Below are 14,911 nucleotides of genomic sequence, written 5' to 3' on the forward strand. Positions count from 1 at the left end.
ACAAACCAGGCTGGGATTCTGGGATTCTACAGAATCTTTTGTTCTTATGCAAAGCCCAAGTTTGCTGTGGGAGGTGGGGAGGGCTCTGGTGCACATCCTGCTGGCATCTGAATGACAGGACATTTGTAACCTGTTTCCATCCTCTGTTGCACCAACACAGCACTGAAAATCAGCAGATTTCCTGTCCCTGGTGCAATGTGGATTCTCAGGGGCCAGGCAGGTAAAAACCAGTGAGGGTGGCTGGAACCAGAAGAGAAAGCATTTATCTGGTACCTTGAACTCCTCAACACACCCCCTGTTCGATGGAACCAGGCATTGCTCCACCGTGCTGTGCGCGCCGTGTCCATCCCCAGCACCAGGCCCAGCCCAGCTCTGTGCAGGGAGCAGGCGGGTCCGTGTGGGGTGGGAGCTCCTCAGCCCAGCTCCAGGAAATGCTCCTGTGCGTGACCCACACGTGGCAGGGAAGCACAACCGACCCTTACCCCGGCGTCTGGGCGGTGGCGGCCATCCCGACGCCACTGCTTTATTGGAGCTGTGCACGCAGAGCTGTCCCCTCCCCTTCCCTCTGCACCCCTGTGAGTCACGGTGCAGGGCAGCGTCCGTCTGCCCGCGGTGCGCGGGCTGGGCACTGCCCTCCTGCAGGTGCCACTCCTTTCCCTGCAGTGCCATGGGGCTGACCTGCCCCAGCTCTGCCTCGTCCCTCTTCCCCCTGCGCAAGGACAAAGCAGTTCACGACCCACGCTCACCCTCACCCTGGTTACAGCATTCCTGAAACCTGCGACAGGAGCCCGGGGATCCCAGGAGGTGGTGACTGTGCTCAGCTCTGGGCCCCTCACTGCAAGAGAGACATTGAGGGGCTGGAGCGGGGCCAGAGAAGGGCACCGGAGCTGGTGCAGGGCCTGGAGCACAGTGTGATGGGGAAGGGCTGAGGGACCTGGGGGGTTCAGTCTGGAGAAGAGAAGGCTCAGGGGGGACCTGATCGCTCCCTGCAACTGCCTGACAGGAGGATGGAGCCAGGAGGGGCTGGGCTCTGCTCCCAAGGAACAAGGGATGGGACAAGAGGAACCGGCCTCAAGCTGCACCAGGGCAGGTTTAGATGGAGCTGAGGAACAATTCCTGCCCCAGAGGGTGCTCAGGCATTGGAACAGGCTGCCCAGGGCAGCAAATCCTTCATCTCTGCACTGTGACATGTGTGTCATCCAATGGGAAGAAGTTACATGGGTTCACAGCATCCCATGGGCCTGGCTGCACTGGGAGCTGCTGAGGGCTGGGGACCCCGTACACTCCACGGATGAGAGGAATTCTGCTCCAGGCTCCACTTATTCCTACCTGCTTGCTGAATCCTGTGGAAGGTCCCAGAGCTGTTCCTGTCTTTTCCCTGCCTGCTCCTACCCAATGGGATCTTCCCCTGCCCTTGCTGAGACACCAGTAGGGAAGAGCTGGCTGCAAGAAAACCCTGTGGACGTTGTGGATGGACCTTACTCCCTGCAAGGAGCTTTGCCAAAGGCTGGATGCCGTTTGCCGTGATTCCCAGCGGAGCATCCATGCCCTTCCGCAGCTGTCTGCGTGGTCCTGCCTTGCTCCGGGGTCATAGTGAATGGGGTGATGCAGACAAAGGAGCCTGGGTTGGAAGCCAGGTCCCCGCTGCCATCCTCAGTGGGCGCTGGACAATGAGGTCCTGTGCTGCCAGCAGAGAAACCCCAACCCACAAAGCTTCCTCATGGAACATCAGTGGAGCAATTACGTTAATGACTGTGAACGGGGCTAAACCCAATCTTGGATGAAAATGAGGGGCCAAATGAAGCGCCCAATTCATAGCCTGGCTCCCGCATCCAGGAATATTTCCAGTAAGCAAAAGCCTTGTCCTTGGGACTGTCTCATCCCCCATTTGTGCTCACTGGGACTCGATTTCCACTCTGCTGGCTCCGGTGTCTCATCAAAATGCCTTCATAAATGGAGCAAACAAGGGCTGTATGTGGCAGGGAACCAGGCGATTAACACGATCCCAGTTCTTGGAGGGGCAGAGTTAATGAAGCATCCAGCGTTTTGTCATTCTTGCCTTTCTTTCCTGGGAAAATCCTATTAGTAGAAAATCACTTAATTGGGCACTTCAAAGAGCTGATGGGAAAACAGCCTCTGCCGGGCTGGAAACGCCATTCAGCCGAACACTGGCTCCATTTAGGCTTCTGCTGGAGCGGGAGGGTTTCATTAAGAGCCTTCACGTTTCCTGCTTTAAAGAAAAAAGCTTGTTAGGAGAGATAATAAAAACCTCAGAACCCGAGCGGGGGGGCTGAGTCCTGCTCGGGAGGGATTCCACTGCCTGCAGGCACGGGGCTTTGCTTCAGGGCTTTCTCTCCAGCAGAGCTTCGGACCCCTCGCGTCCATGGCCACCGACCCGAGCCGAGGGCTTTCACACCTGCCTCTGGGCTGTTCCTGTGAGCAAAAGCTGTTTGAGGGGCGCAGGAGCCACCCTGTGCCCCGGGAGAGCTGGGTGACAGCCCGGGCAGGCCTCTGGGGTGGAGGTTCTGCAGCAGTGAACCCCAAACCCCATGTGCTGGTCCCTGCTTTCATTGCTGGGGGGGGGTCCCGTGGTCCTTCCCCTGCTCCCAGGTTGGTTCCCGGGGTGGAAATCCAGGTTTTTGCAGAGTCTGAGTTTACCCCATGTTGATGAAGAGCAGCGTGCCCTGAGCTCCATCCCCAGCTCCTGCCCCAGAGACGTGAAGGGTGCTTCACCTGCCTGACCCTTTCCAGTTTCCTCCCCCTACACAGGTTGATCTCTGGGGTACCCCCAAAAAACACAGACTCTTCCCATACCCCTCTGACCACCAATTAGAATCACAGAATCACAGAACAGTTTGGGTTGGAAAGGACCTTGAGATCATCCAGTTCCAACCCCCCTGCCATGGGCAGGGACACCCCACACTAAACCATGGCACCCAAGGCCTCATCCAACCTGGCCTTGAACACTGCCAAGGATGGAGCATTCACAACCTCCCTGGGCAACCCATTCCAGTGCCACAGTAAAGAATTTCTTCCTTAGATCCAATCTAAACTTCCCCTGTTTCAGTTTGAACCCGTTACCCCTTGTCCTGTCACTACAGTCCCTGATGAAGAGTCCCTCTCCAGCATCCTTGTAGGCCCCCTTCAGATACTGGAATTCTCCAACCCTTGCTGCTGGGCAGGGCTGGGTAAGGACCCATGTGGATCCCTTCACTCCTGCAGCCAACACTGACAAGCTTCCATCTGGGAAAATGCTCCCAGGTCATTTCCTGTATGTATTAATGACATTTTATAGTCAGCCGTTATAAAATCCTTACATGCAGGTGTTTGTGTGCCTTCAGAACAGCTGTGTGGGCATGGGTTGGACCTCAGTGTGTGATTCCCTCCAAACGTGTCAAGAACCTTCCTTGGAACAACATTTGCTTCTTCATTTTGCGGTCAGGATTACTGCATGTGGCTGCACAAAGGCACGTTTCCCCACTCTTCTCCATCCCATCAAAGCCTGGGACATTCAGATCTTGATTTCATAGAATCCTGGAACGAGCCAGACTGGAAAAGCCCGTTCAGCTCATCCAGTGCAACCTCCACCCCAGCACTGCCAAGGCCACCCCTAACCCATGGCACTGAGGCCTCGTCTCCACGGGGTGTGAACCCTTGCAGGGACGGTGACTGCAGCCCTGCCCTGGGCAGCCTGTTCCAATGCCTGAGCACCCTCTGGGGCAGGAATTGTTCCTCAGCTCCATCTAAACCTGCCCTGGTGCAGCTTGAGGCCGGTTCCTCTTGTCCCATCCCTTGTTCCTTGGGAGCAGAGCCCAGCCCCTCCTGGCTCCATCCTCCTCTCAGGCACTTGTAGGGAGCCATCAAGTCCCCCCTGAGCCTTCTCTTCTCCACACTGAACCCCCCAGGTCCCTCAGCCCTTCCCCATCACACTGTGCTCCAGGCCCTGCACCAGCTCCAGTGCCCTTCTCCAAACCCAAACCCAACTCAAGCCGTTCCCCAGCTCCGTGATGAAGCTCCCACTCACATCCCCTTGTGGGTGGGAGCTCCCCGCTGCTCCCCATGTCCCTGTGGAGAGGATGAAACTTGGTGTCAGAGGCGATGTGCCCGGGCACATTCCCTGATGGAACGCTGAGGATGGGCTGAGTCACAACCAACTCCCCACCATGAATAATCTGCACCATGTCTGCAGTGGCTTCCTCCCCGCTCCGCATCTGAGGGTCCCACCTTGGGAGATCCCCCTGGGAAGGAAACGCTCCTGAGGGCCCCCAAGCAAGGCTTGGCATTGAGGTGCTAGGAAGAAGGCTGCTTTGAAGGCTACAAAATACATTATTAATACGTTATTAATATATTCCTTTTGCTTCCAGGCATCAGGATGGGTTTTCCAAGCAAATTATAAGGACGGATTCTCCCACCACCACCCCTCTCCTGGTGGGGGTTTGGGACACCCCTTGGGGAGGGAGCCAGTGGTGGGAGATGTGGCAGCTTCTACACTGCGACCATAGAGGGAAAGAATGGAACACCCCATCTACCCTCAGCGCCGGTTCTGGTCCCCAGTCCTGCTCCTCTGACCTCCTCCTCCTCTGTGTTGTTGGGGCTGGACGTGATGAGTCACCCTGGGACTGGTTATTTAAAGTTCCTGCACCGCCTGGCATTAATCACGCTTCTTTCCCCCACCTTTTCTTTTCCTGCTGATGCTGTTGCAGACCCAACCATGGACTCCTTGACCCAGACCCTGGCCCCATCCTTTACCCACTTCCCATTCCCAGTAACTCATTTTGCACCGACGCTGGTCCGCAGCCAGAGCTCCCCAGCTCCGAGGAAGAGGAGCAAGAGCTGAGTTTGCAACAAGCAGAAACCTGCGTCCCGCCATTCAGGGCACAGGGACCGGACCTTCACCCCCCAGAAACCACAGGGAGAATCACAGAGTTACTGCCCGAAGGGAAAACCCGCGCCTGATTCGTTTTCTCCCTGGTTTTGCCCCGGAATGAGGCATCCCTGTGTAAGCGGGGATATTCCCATCACTGCGCCGGGCGGTTTGTGTCACGTCACTTCTCTTCTGAAGCCCTGCTCTTGCATCAGCGGGGCTGGGGCTGGCTGCGGGTTGCACAATCGAGGCCACTCCTTCCCGCCACTTCGGGCGCCCATTTGAAAAGCTGCCGGGTCTGACAGTCCCGTTCCCTTCTCCGTATTTGGGAAGGGGCCTTTATCCCACAAAAAGAGCGGCTTTAAGCACCGAGCATCCTCTTAGCAGAAGCTGCTTCACCTGAGAGCCCCAGCTCGCAGCTGGAGGCTGCGCTGACCACAGGGAGATGCCCACAGCTCTGAGGATGTGGCCGGAATGGTGCTGGGTTTCCCACTGGTGCCAGTCTCATCCTTCTGCATCCAGAGGGGGCGAAGCAGGGAACTGCACCGGGAGCAGCGCTGGGGGTTGGTGAGGGAATGATCCATCCCCGCGCAGCGCCGCATCCAGCCCTCTGCAGTGCGGCTCCGAAAGCTGCTCTGTGCGATCAAGAGGGAAAATCATTCCCGTGTGGAAACACTCCTGTGGGAAACGGCTATTCCAGCTTGCCCCTTCCTCTCCCTGTGTGTTATGAATGGAAAACCAGGAGGGATTTGGGAGCATTTGGCTCCAGACCTCAGCTTTCCAGTACAGATCTTCTGCATTGTGTAATCCTCATTTAGGATGCTTTCACACTCCCCATCCTCCTTTCCCCTTTCCTTCACATCCCACCATGCCCATCCGGAGGCAGAGAGCAGCCACCCAAACACGAGCACCTTGGCCCAGCGCCATGAGCTGTGGCCAGCGATGGCAAACGCTGCTGCAGCACGCAGCAACCTCCAGCCAAACATGCCCGGACGTATTCTCCAGCTGCTGGGGCCCGTGGGAAGCTGCTGGGCCAGCTGCGAAGTGCACGGGGGTGGGTGCATGCCAAGGGTCCTGCTCAGCACCGCGGCTCCAGGGGCCTTTGAGGGTGCCTGGCACTCCCAAGGGACCACTTCAGCTGGGTCTCTGTCCCCTGGAAGGGAGCTGTCGCTGCTGGTGCTCCATGGAGCTCGTTGCGGTTGCAGCCCTTTGCGGGTGATGCCCGCGGTGCCCAGGCAGTTTAGGCCGTGCTGGGAGGGTGATGCAGAGCACAGCCCCCCATGTGTGCTGACACCGCGGGCGCCAGCCTCTGCTCCGTGGAGCAGGGATGGACCCATGGACCAGGCACAGGGGCTGGTGCCCTCCAGCCTCACAGGTGAACCCCAGCAGAAGCTGCTCTGGGTTTGCTGTGCCTGTGGGCTCGGGTGCATTTTCCAGATAAGCCACAGATCCCCCTAGATCCTGCCTGCGGGCTCCTGCAGGACATGCGTGGGCTTGTTCCTCCTCATCATCTCTGCCCGGGCTGAGACCAGCAGCTCCTTCCCAAAGCACTTTTCTCTGGCCACAGCTGGAAAAGCAGAGCCAGGCCCTGGGGAGAAAACCCGGGGGGAGACCAGAGCAGCCCATGGGGCCGGGGCAGTGCCATGGGACAGGGGAGCATCATCCCGGGGTGGGCACCCCACGGGGCTGAGTCACCCCTTCCTTAATGCATCGTGCCCCTTCCCACAGGGACCTGGTGGGCAGGGAAGCCCGGGTGGGGGAATGCCCCCCCCCCCTTCAGGCAGATAAAGTGCTGCTTTGTAGGGTTCCTGGGGGCACCCCTGTACCTCTTGATGGGGGTGTCCCTGTATCCTCTAAGGGGCAGGTGTCTCCATCCCCTGGTGTGAGGGTCGCTGCAACGCCCTAGGAAGGGACTCCCTGTATCCCCTGAGGGGGGAGATCCCCGCACCCCGTCCTAGGAAGGGGTTCCCTGTATCCCCTGCTGTCCCTTCATTCCCCCGGGAAGGGCTTCCCTGCACCCCCTGATGGGGGGATCTCTGCACCCCCCCGGAAGGGTTTCCTATACCTCCTAACGGGGGATCCCTGTATCCCCTGGTGCAGGGTCCCCGCACCCCGTAGCACGGGGGTCCTTGTCTCCCCGGTGAGGGGGGTCCCGGCGCTCCCCCCTCCGCACTTTCACCCCCCCCAACATCGAGACCCGGGACTCAGGGGGCAGGGACCGGCCTGGGCGGGGCGGGGAAAGCCCGGTGGGAGCGGGGAGCAGCGGCGAGGCCCCGCCCCGCGGCCGGTATAAAGAAGGGCGGAGAGCACCGGCTGCCGGGAGACGCGACGCGACGGTGAGTGCGGCAGGGCCGGGGCAGGCGCGGCTGCGCTCCCTCCGTGCCCGCCGGCGGGGCGGTGTCACCGGGGGGTGCCGCTGGGCCGGGGCTGCGGAGCGGGGGAAGCGCCCGGTGGCCGCGTCCGTAGCGCTGCGGAGGGAGCGGGGCCGCGGTGCGGCGGAGCCCGGGCACGGTGCGGGGGGCGGGAGGCTGGGGCCGGGCCGTGCTCGCCCCCTGGCGGTGCGGGAGCGGAGCGGGCGCGGCCCCGCCGCGGAGCATCCTCTGTGGGTGCGCGGGGCTCCGGAGCCGCTGAGGAGCCCCCCCCAGCTCATCGGTGTCATGAGAGAGGCGTCCTCGGCGCCTGGCGCCGGGTGACGGCGGCTCCAGGCGCGGGGCTGCAGCTCCTCCTGCACCCAGCCCTTCCCCGACTGGTGTAACTGGTCCCGGGTGTCGCAGGTGCCTGCGGGGTGGTGATGGTCCACCCTGGGTGTGCCCTCATCGGGGTGAGGCTGCAGCACAGCCCTGCACCTGCAGCACCTCCTTGATGGAGTCTTGAGGTTCTCAGATGAGTTGTGGGAGCCTCGCAGCTCTGCAGAGGCTGATGCAAGTGATGCCGGCCCATGGAGGGGACGGTGGCCAGGGTCTGCTCCTTCCCTTCGGGTGGCCCCGGCGATCTGCAGCCATGAGTTGGGGTGAAGCTGTTGTCTTAAGGCTCCAGGTGGCATCTGAGGAGTAGGAGATTGGTACCTGACAAGGCAGGGAGGGCTGCGCGGTGCCTGGTCAGGGTGTCAAAGCCCATCCCCTGCCTGTTCGCTGCCAGGGCTTGCCTGGACATGCTGGGACTTGCCCCGCAGTGAGGTCACCCTGCTCGTGCTCCGCCTGCCACCACATAGGAAGCTGGATTTCTATTTTTACCCGGGATGCTCCGTCTGGGTGGGGAGCGGGGCCAGGCTGGGGCAGGGCAGGGCAGAGGGGCTGAGTGGCCACAGGGATGGATGGGAGGCACCTCCTGCCTCGGGCTGGAAGCTCTCCGGTGCCCACTGGCATGTCTGGGAATGGGGGTGCTGAGTTAGGATAGAGTCTTTCCCGCAGGAGGCTGAGCCCCCATCCCTGGGGATGTTTAGGCTGAGGGCAAACCTGAGAGTCTGGTGTGGTCCCGGGCTGGGTAGGCCATAAGGAAGGTGGTCTTGCATGGTGGTGTTTGTGAATCTGGTTTTAAAGCACAGATTGGTCTGTATTAGAAGGGACCTTAAAGCTCCTCCAGCTCCAACCCCTGCCACGGGCAGGGACCCCTTCCACTGGAGCAGCTTGCTCCAAGCCCCTGTGTCCAACCTGGCCTTGAACACTGCCAGGGATGGGGCAGCCACAGCTTCTCTGGGCACCCTGGGCCAGATTCAATGCTGGCCAAGCAGGGTCAAGCCTTGGCTCCAAAAGCCACCACATCCCGGAGCGTTGCTTGCTCTGCTCTATGACAGGGCTCCTCATGGCAGCGGGTGGTTTGGGGGAAAGGCTCTGCCACTCGCTGCCAAGGTCAAAGCTTTTGGCACTGATCTGAAGAAAAACAAAACCAAACACAAGCAGGGTTATGTCTCTGGTTACCCAACAGCTTCTTGCAGATTAGGAGGGTGGTTAACAGTGGTCAAGCTTGTGGCATGTTCCTGCAGTTGCTCAAAAGGCTTCCTTGCCACTGAGCCTGGGTTCTGGAGGTGAAGAAATGGGTTAGAAAAACATCCTGTTACTTCACTTGCCCATGTACCAACTCGCCTTGTGCCTGTGTGGAAGGGGAATGAAGCAGGTTGTGATGCTGCAGGTGGTAGCATCGATGCTGGATGCTCTGCCCTGGCAGGGCTTTACCTGCTGGAGGAGGGGCCATCACCATGTGCACCTTCCCCATCCTTCTGCAGCATTCCTTGGATGATGGACTTGATGATTTTAAGGGTCTTTTCCAACCTATCTTGATTCTTTATGAGGCTGTGTTTGACCTCGGTCATGCTCAGACCTCTGAGACACCACTAAAACCCAAGAGGAGCACTGGGCAGATGGGGGTTCCCTGCACGCTGCCTCAGTGCAGAGCCCAGCCCTGGTTGTCCCACCTTGGTTACCACGTGCGTTGCTCTGGTAGAACATGTGCTGGCCCTCGGGCTTGCTCGTGGTGTGTCCAGCACCCCAGTAACTTGCTCTGTTCCCTCCCAGCCACCACGATGCCCCTGTCTCAGAGCAAGGCCGGCCAGGTGCCATGCAACAGCAAGGTCTGCAGGAACCTCTTTGGCCCCGTGGACCACCAGCAGCTCCAGCACGACTTGGAGAGCCTGCTGAAGCAAAACCTGGAAGAAGCTCAGCAGCGCTGGAACTTTGACTTTGAGACGGAGACTCCCTTGGAAGGACACTTCGAGTGGGAGAGGGTCTTCCTGCCTGAGGAGCTGCCCCAGGAGGTCCACAGCCTGGTCAGGGCCACCAGCAGCAAGAGCAGGAGCTCCTTGGTCCCCTCCAATGAGCACCTTGGCAGGATTTGCCCCGAGGGATCTCAGCAGAGCTCAGGGGTTTACAGGGCTGGTGCCCCGCGGAGCTTGAAGCGTGGGCAGGCCACCATCAAAGGTGAGTGCTGGGGGTGGGGGGGGTACCCTGGGGTTGTGGCTTTCCTGGTAGGGACAGATGGAGGGAACTTGAATGCAAGAGCCCTGCCTGGCTCCTGGGCATGGGAAGGGACCACCTTCCACTGCACCTCTCCTGGGTGAGCAGAGCCCGTCTTCCAAGGGGAAAGGCTGCAAACTGGGTGTCTTTTGGATGCTGGGGGTTAGGCAGGGCCCTTATATTGGGCTTGTGGGGTTTATAACTGAGGGTGCCCCAAAATAGTTGTTCACCTTCAGCTGCCATGGCCTGAGCCTGTCCTGTAAGATCAGGGCCTGGAGTAGAAATGCAGGTGAGACCAAACAGAAGAGATGGTGGCCAGCTCTTCTCTTCAGAGTCTTTGGGAGGTGGCTGTAAGATGGAGCCCAGCTGGGCTGGGTTTTGAGGAGCTTCCCTGGGGCACCTCCCTCTTCCTGCTCCATTGCTTCCAACAGGCTGGAGGCACTTCCCAACCCTCTCTTTCTGCCCTCTAGACTTCTACAGCTCCAAGCGAAGGATCATCCCTGAGAAGCCCAAGCCATGACATGGTGCTCGGCTCCTCTGCCATCGGGAACAGCTGCTGATGTTCCCTGGGGGTGTCTGTGGCTCTTTCCCCCCTCTCTGTACTGTGTAAGCTGTCTATGAAGCAATGTAGAGTCTGTAGTTCCCTATTTATGAGTAGTCTGGGGTCCTGAGGGACCTTCACTGTGTGCAATGTATGAGTGGCCCATGTTGCGGCTTGTAGCCACAACAGAGGGGATGGAGGAGAACTGAAAGGGGCCTGATGGCACTAAGGCATTACCTTGCCTGCAGAGAAGAAATGTGTCCTTTGCCCAGCGCTGGTGGGACCAAGCATCATCCTGTCCAGCCGTGGTCCAGCGTTGGTGGGACCAAGCATCATCCTGTCCAGCCGTGGTCCAGCGTTGGTGGGACCAAGCATCATCCTGTCCAGCTGTGGTCCTTCTCCTGCCTGATGGCTGGCCATGGGGGACACTTGTGTCCCAGCCACTTGGTGGCACCAGGTATCCTTAAGAAAGGGTCCCTGAGGTAGATTGCAGAGCTCTGGGGCAGCCTGGCCAGAGGACGCCTCAGTTGCTGGCACATGGTGGTGACCCTCTTCCCAGCAGGATGGACCCAGCAGTGTCAAGCCCTTGTCCATGTGTGTAAGAGTGATGTAGGGGCTGCCTGGGAGCGGAAACGCTGTTCCCTGGACAGCCCTTCCTTGGGGTGACTCACTGGTGGTGTCACCCGTCGGACAGGCTGCAGATGGTGACAGAGCTGCTGGAGGTTCCCACTGCTGTGCTCATTGCAGGACCAATGCTGCCTGTGGGAGGCTTTGGGGTCCCCTGGATGCTGCTGACCCAAGCCCTCCCCTTCCTGTCCTTGGCTTGTTGAGTGGTGCTGCTTGCCCTTGTGTTCCTGCCTCTTTCAACACTGACACTGGGCTGGGGAGCTTCTGTTCCTGCTGTTGGCTTGCTCTAGGACGGTGTCCTGCTCCCCAGCAGGGATGATTGAAAGAAGAAATTGTAGCTTTTTTTTTTTTTTTGCCTGTTTTCCTGGACTTTTTCCTCCTTTGGGCCTGGGGTGGGGAGAAGACCCTCACCTGGCTCTGCAGAGTGGGTGGCTTCGGTCACCTCTGGGACCAAGGGATGTCCTGGAGCGAGGGCTGCTCTGTCCCAGCGCCGAAGGGTCAGTCCCTGCTCTTGAGGGACTCGACACTGTCAGGTCTCAGCACTTTCATAGGGTTCATCTCCTGCTCTGCTGGATTTGGACTCTGGAAACTGGTGCAAGATGGTTCCAGGTAGAAAAGGGACAGGGTCAACCTCCTGCCTTGCACCATGATGCACTTTGCTGTCAGTGAAGCTGGCGAGCTCCCAGCACTAAATGTTTATTTATATAAAAAAGGCTATTAACTATGTGGGGGGAAGGGAAAATACCTGTTAGACTCCAAATGTTAACTCTGAATAAACACTTGCCTCATGTATGGGAATTGGTGTCTCTGGTTGATGGGAATGACTGTGCTGCTAGTGGGGTGGCTGCAGCATGAGCCCAGTGATGCCTTCAGCCAGCATGGGAAGGGGCTGTTGCAGCCCTGGGTGCCTCCTGCAGCATGGAGGGTCAGAGAGGGGGTTGATGAGCTGGGTGAGGGCTGAGAGGAGTAAAATCTCCCCACAACCCATGTGCTTAACCCTGCTCCTGGTGCAGGCCTGGTGCTGCCACCATGTACCCAGTAGCAGCCACTGCCACTTGTGTGGGATCTCCCTGTGGGAATGCAGGCTCCTCTGCTGCCTTTGTTCCCTTTCCCTGCTATGACACTGGATTTCTGTTCCTAGTCCTCAGTGCACTGTCTTACAGGGCAAATGGCCATTAGCTGTGGGCAAGCTGGTCACATCCCCCTCCTCTAAAGGGGTCCTGGGTGCCCAGGCCAGTGAGTGACCTGTGCCGTGGGACCCAGACAAGCAAGAGCATGTGGAGGCACTGCAGGTAAAACACAACAGCGAGCCCTGGGTGGGACTGAAATGAGCTGCTGGGGCTGGAATTCTCTGGGAGACAGGAATGCCTCCACCATCAGCTGCTTCTTCCAAGGGCTGAGCAAGACTTGTGTGTGGGCTGTGAGATCAAGTTAGGGTTAACGTGAGAAATCATGGACTGGTTTGAGTTGGAAGGGACCTTAAAGCTCCTCCAGCTCCAACCCCTGCCACGGGCAGGGACCCCTTCCACTGGAGCAGCTTGCTCCAAGCCCCTGTGTCCAACCTGGCCTTGAACACTGCCAGGGATGGGGCAGCCACAGCTTCTCTGGGCACCCTGGGCCAGCGCCTCAGCACCCTCACAGGGAAGAGCTTCTGCCTTAGATCCAACCTGAACTTCCCCTGTTTCAGTCTGAACCCATCACCCCTTGTCCTGTCACTCCAGTCCCTGATGAAGAGTCCCTCTCCAGCATCCTTGTAGCTCCCTTCAGACACTGGAAGCTGCTCTGAGGTCTCCACGCAGCTTCTCTTCTCCAGGCTGAACAGCCCCAATGTTCTCAGCCTGGCTCCATACAGGAGGTGCTCCAGGCCCATAAATGCCCTCATTAGCAGAGGATCCAGGGGAATACAAAGGTTTGATGGTAACAACCTTGTGCATTGTTCAGCCAAGGATCCCTCAAGGCTCTGCGCTTGTGTTGGGTGACCCCACGCATGCCAGTGCCCCTTGAGATGCTTGCAAAGCACCATCACTCAGCCTTTTAGCTGCTGCTGAGTCAAGCCCTCCGGATTTAGCCCTTTTAATCTCTTTCCCTTACATCAGCCCCCTCTGCTGTCACCTCCTGTCTGTCAGAGCAGTGGCGATGGAGGAAGTGACAAATAAATCAGCAAATACCCCTTTGTCCCTGTGTGTGGGGCTCTGAGCACAGCCCAGGTCTGGCTCTGCTGTGCAAGAGGGAGCTTGGCATCTAGGTTTGGATTTTGCACCCACATGGGAGGCTCTAGCCCTGCACAGCCTCTCCCAATGGGGAGGACTGTGTGTGTGCCCAGCTCTGGGGACACAAAGTGGTGATGGGCTTCCTGCAGCTGAGCAATGGATGGAAAGCTTGCACTTCCAGGTTGGGTTTTGCTGCTCTCCCATCCCATCCTCAGCACGGAACAAGGATGCTTGGGTTCACACGGTGGGGCTGAGAAGAGGGTCAGGTTCTTCTCCTCCTTTCCCCACTATATTCAATCCCAAGACCTGCCTGACTTCTCCTTGAGGCTGGAAAGGGCTCTTGGTGCTGCAGAGCTGGGTCATACCCAGGAGGAGCAGCAGCACCTGAGCTGCTTCCCCAGGTGGAAGAGCAGCAGAGCAGGGCTGGGCTGTGGCTGTGGGTGCGATGGGGCAGGGCACTGTGCAGCCGGTTCCCAGCAAGGGATTGAATCAGTTTAGATGGGGAGAGACAGGCACCTCCTGCCCTGGGAGCTCAGCCCTGTGCTGGGAGCTCGGGGGTTAGTTCTGGTTATAACCTAAAGTTAACGGTTGGATTTCCCCTTGTTGCGATCCTTTCCCCATTTTGCAGTTAAAGGAGAGCAAAAATGCTCATACCCCACCTAAATCCCCTGTCCCCTTGCAAACCAGAGCGGGTGCAAGCCATGGGCAGTCAGTGGGTTCGGTGCTGGCTAAAGCTGAGTTAATGATTCCAACAGGAGCCTTGGTAAACCCACCAGTGTGAGCAGCACAGTGGGATGAGCTCCAAACCCTGGGGCTGAAAAGCCTCTGTGAGCTGTGGTGTGTGCAGGTTTGTCCTGTAGGTAGGATGCTGTATATGTGGGTTATAGAGAGTCTTGTAGTTTGGGTTATTTGGCCTCTTAAAATACCACTTGCTATTTCTTTGCTGCTTTTCCCCTGCCCCAAACACCCTCCAGACCACTGCAAGCAAGGAAAGGATGGGGATGTCTGCTGTGATTCCCGGTGATGCCAGTGGTGCCTTTGCAGAGCTTCTTTGGGATCTGGGGGGCTTGGGGGGCTGGTGACCCTCCGGATGGGCCCTTCCTGCACCCTGCTTGCAATGCAGCAAACAGGAAACGTGTGAGCACCGGCAGTTGAGTGTAACCCAGAGCGGAAAGTGCCTTGAGTAAGAGCAAGAGAGCACAGGAGCAGCATCCCCCGGCCCCGGGCGCTTCGCTGCCCTGGGCACCCCGAAACTGAGCGTCCCTCTCGGCCAGAGGGAGAGGTGAGATTTGGTGCCCCAGGGAGAGCTCCTGCAGCACCTCAAGAACAAGAAAAGCAAGGAAAGGAAGGGGTTTTCTCGCTGTTGGTGAGCTGGGGGGGGCTGTTTCTTGCTGCCTGTGGGGGGACTGTGGCTGATGGGCCTTTACTGATGGCTGGGAGCAGCATGGGGTGTTCCAGAGGGGATCAGGTCCCTGGGAGTCGGTGATGCTGCAGGCTGGGGGGTGCGTGGTTCCCATCTCACCCGCCCTGCTTGTTCTGTGCCTCTGCTATGGCTGTGCTGGGTCAGAGCAGGTAACTGGGGGATTCCTCATGCTTTAAACAACCCCAGTGCCCCCCAGAGCTCCCACTTCTGCTGTCTTAGAGGCTGGCATCACCATAAAGGCACATGGTTTCTGTCCACCACCTCTTCCACCCCCGCTGAAGCATCCTGTGGGACTCC

General features: G+C 58.6%; 1 protein-coding gene across 2 annotated transcripts; it reads left to right on the plus strand.

Moving 5' to 3' along the window:
* The first annotated feature begins 7,089 nt into the window (after nt 1-7,089).
* Nucleotides 7,090-12,891, plus strand: CDKN1A (cyclin dependent kinase inhibitor 1A). Of its 2 annotated transcripts, XR_013958370.1 has the most exons (4): nt 7,090-7,200; nt 9,376-9,777; nt 10,284-10,419; nt 10,603-12,891. XR_013958370.1 is itself a non-coding variant. In XM_080633176.1 (3 exons), exons 2-3 carry the CDS (start codon nt 9,384-9,386, stop codon nt 10,331-10,333), a joined length of 444 nt encoding a protein of 147 aa, XP_080489302.1. In that variant the 5' UTR covers nt 7,090-7,200; nt 9,376-9,383; the 3' UTR covers nt 10,334-12,889. The 2 variants fall into 2 exon arrangements, 1 of the variants encoding a protein (XP_080489302.1); XM_080633176.1 differs by having other exon boundaries at nt 10,284-12,889.
* Nucleotides 12,892-14,911: the final 2,020 nt, after the last annotated feature.

Source organism: Psittacula echo (genome assembly GCF_963264785.1).
Source record: "Psittacula echo genome assembly, chromosome: 22".
NCBI classification, from domain to species: Eukaryota; Metazoa; Chordata; class Aves; order Psittaciformes; family Psittacidae; genus Psittacula; species Psittacula echo.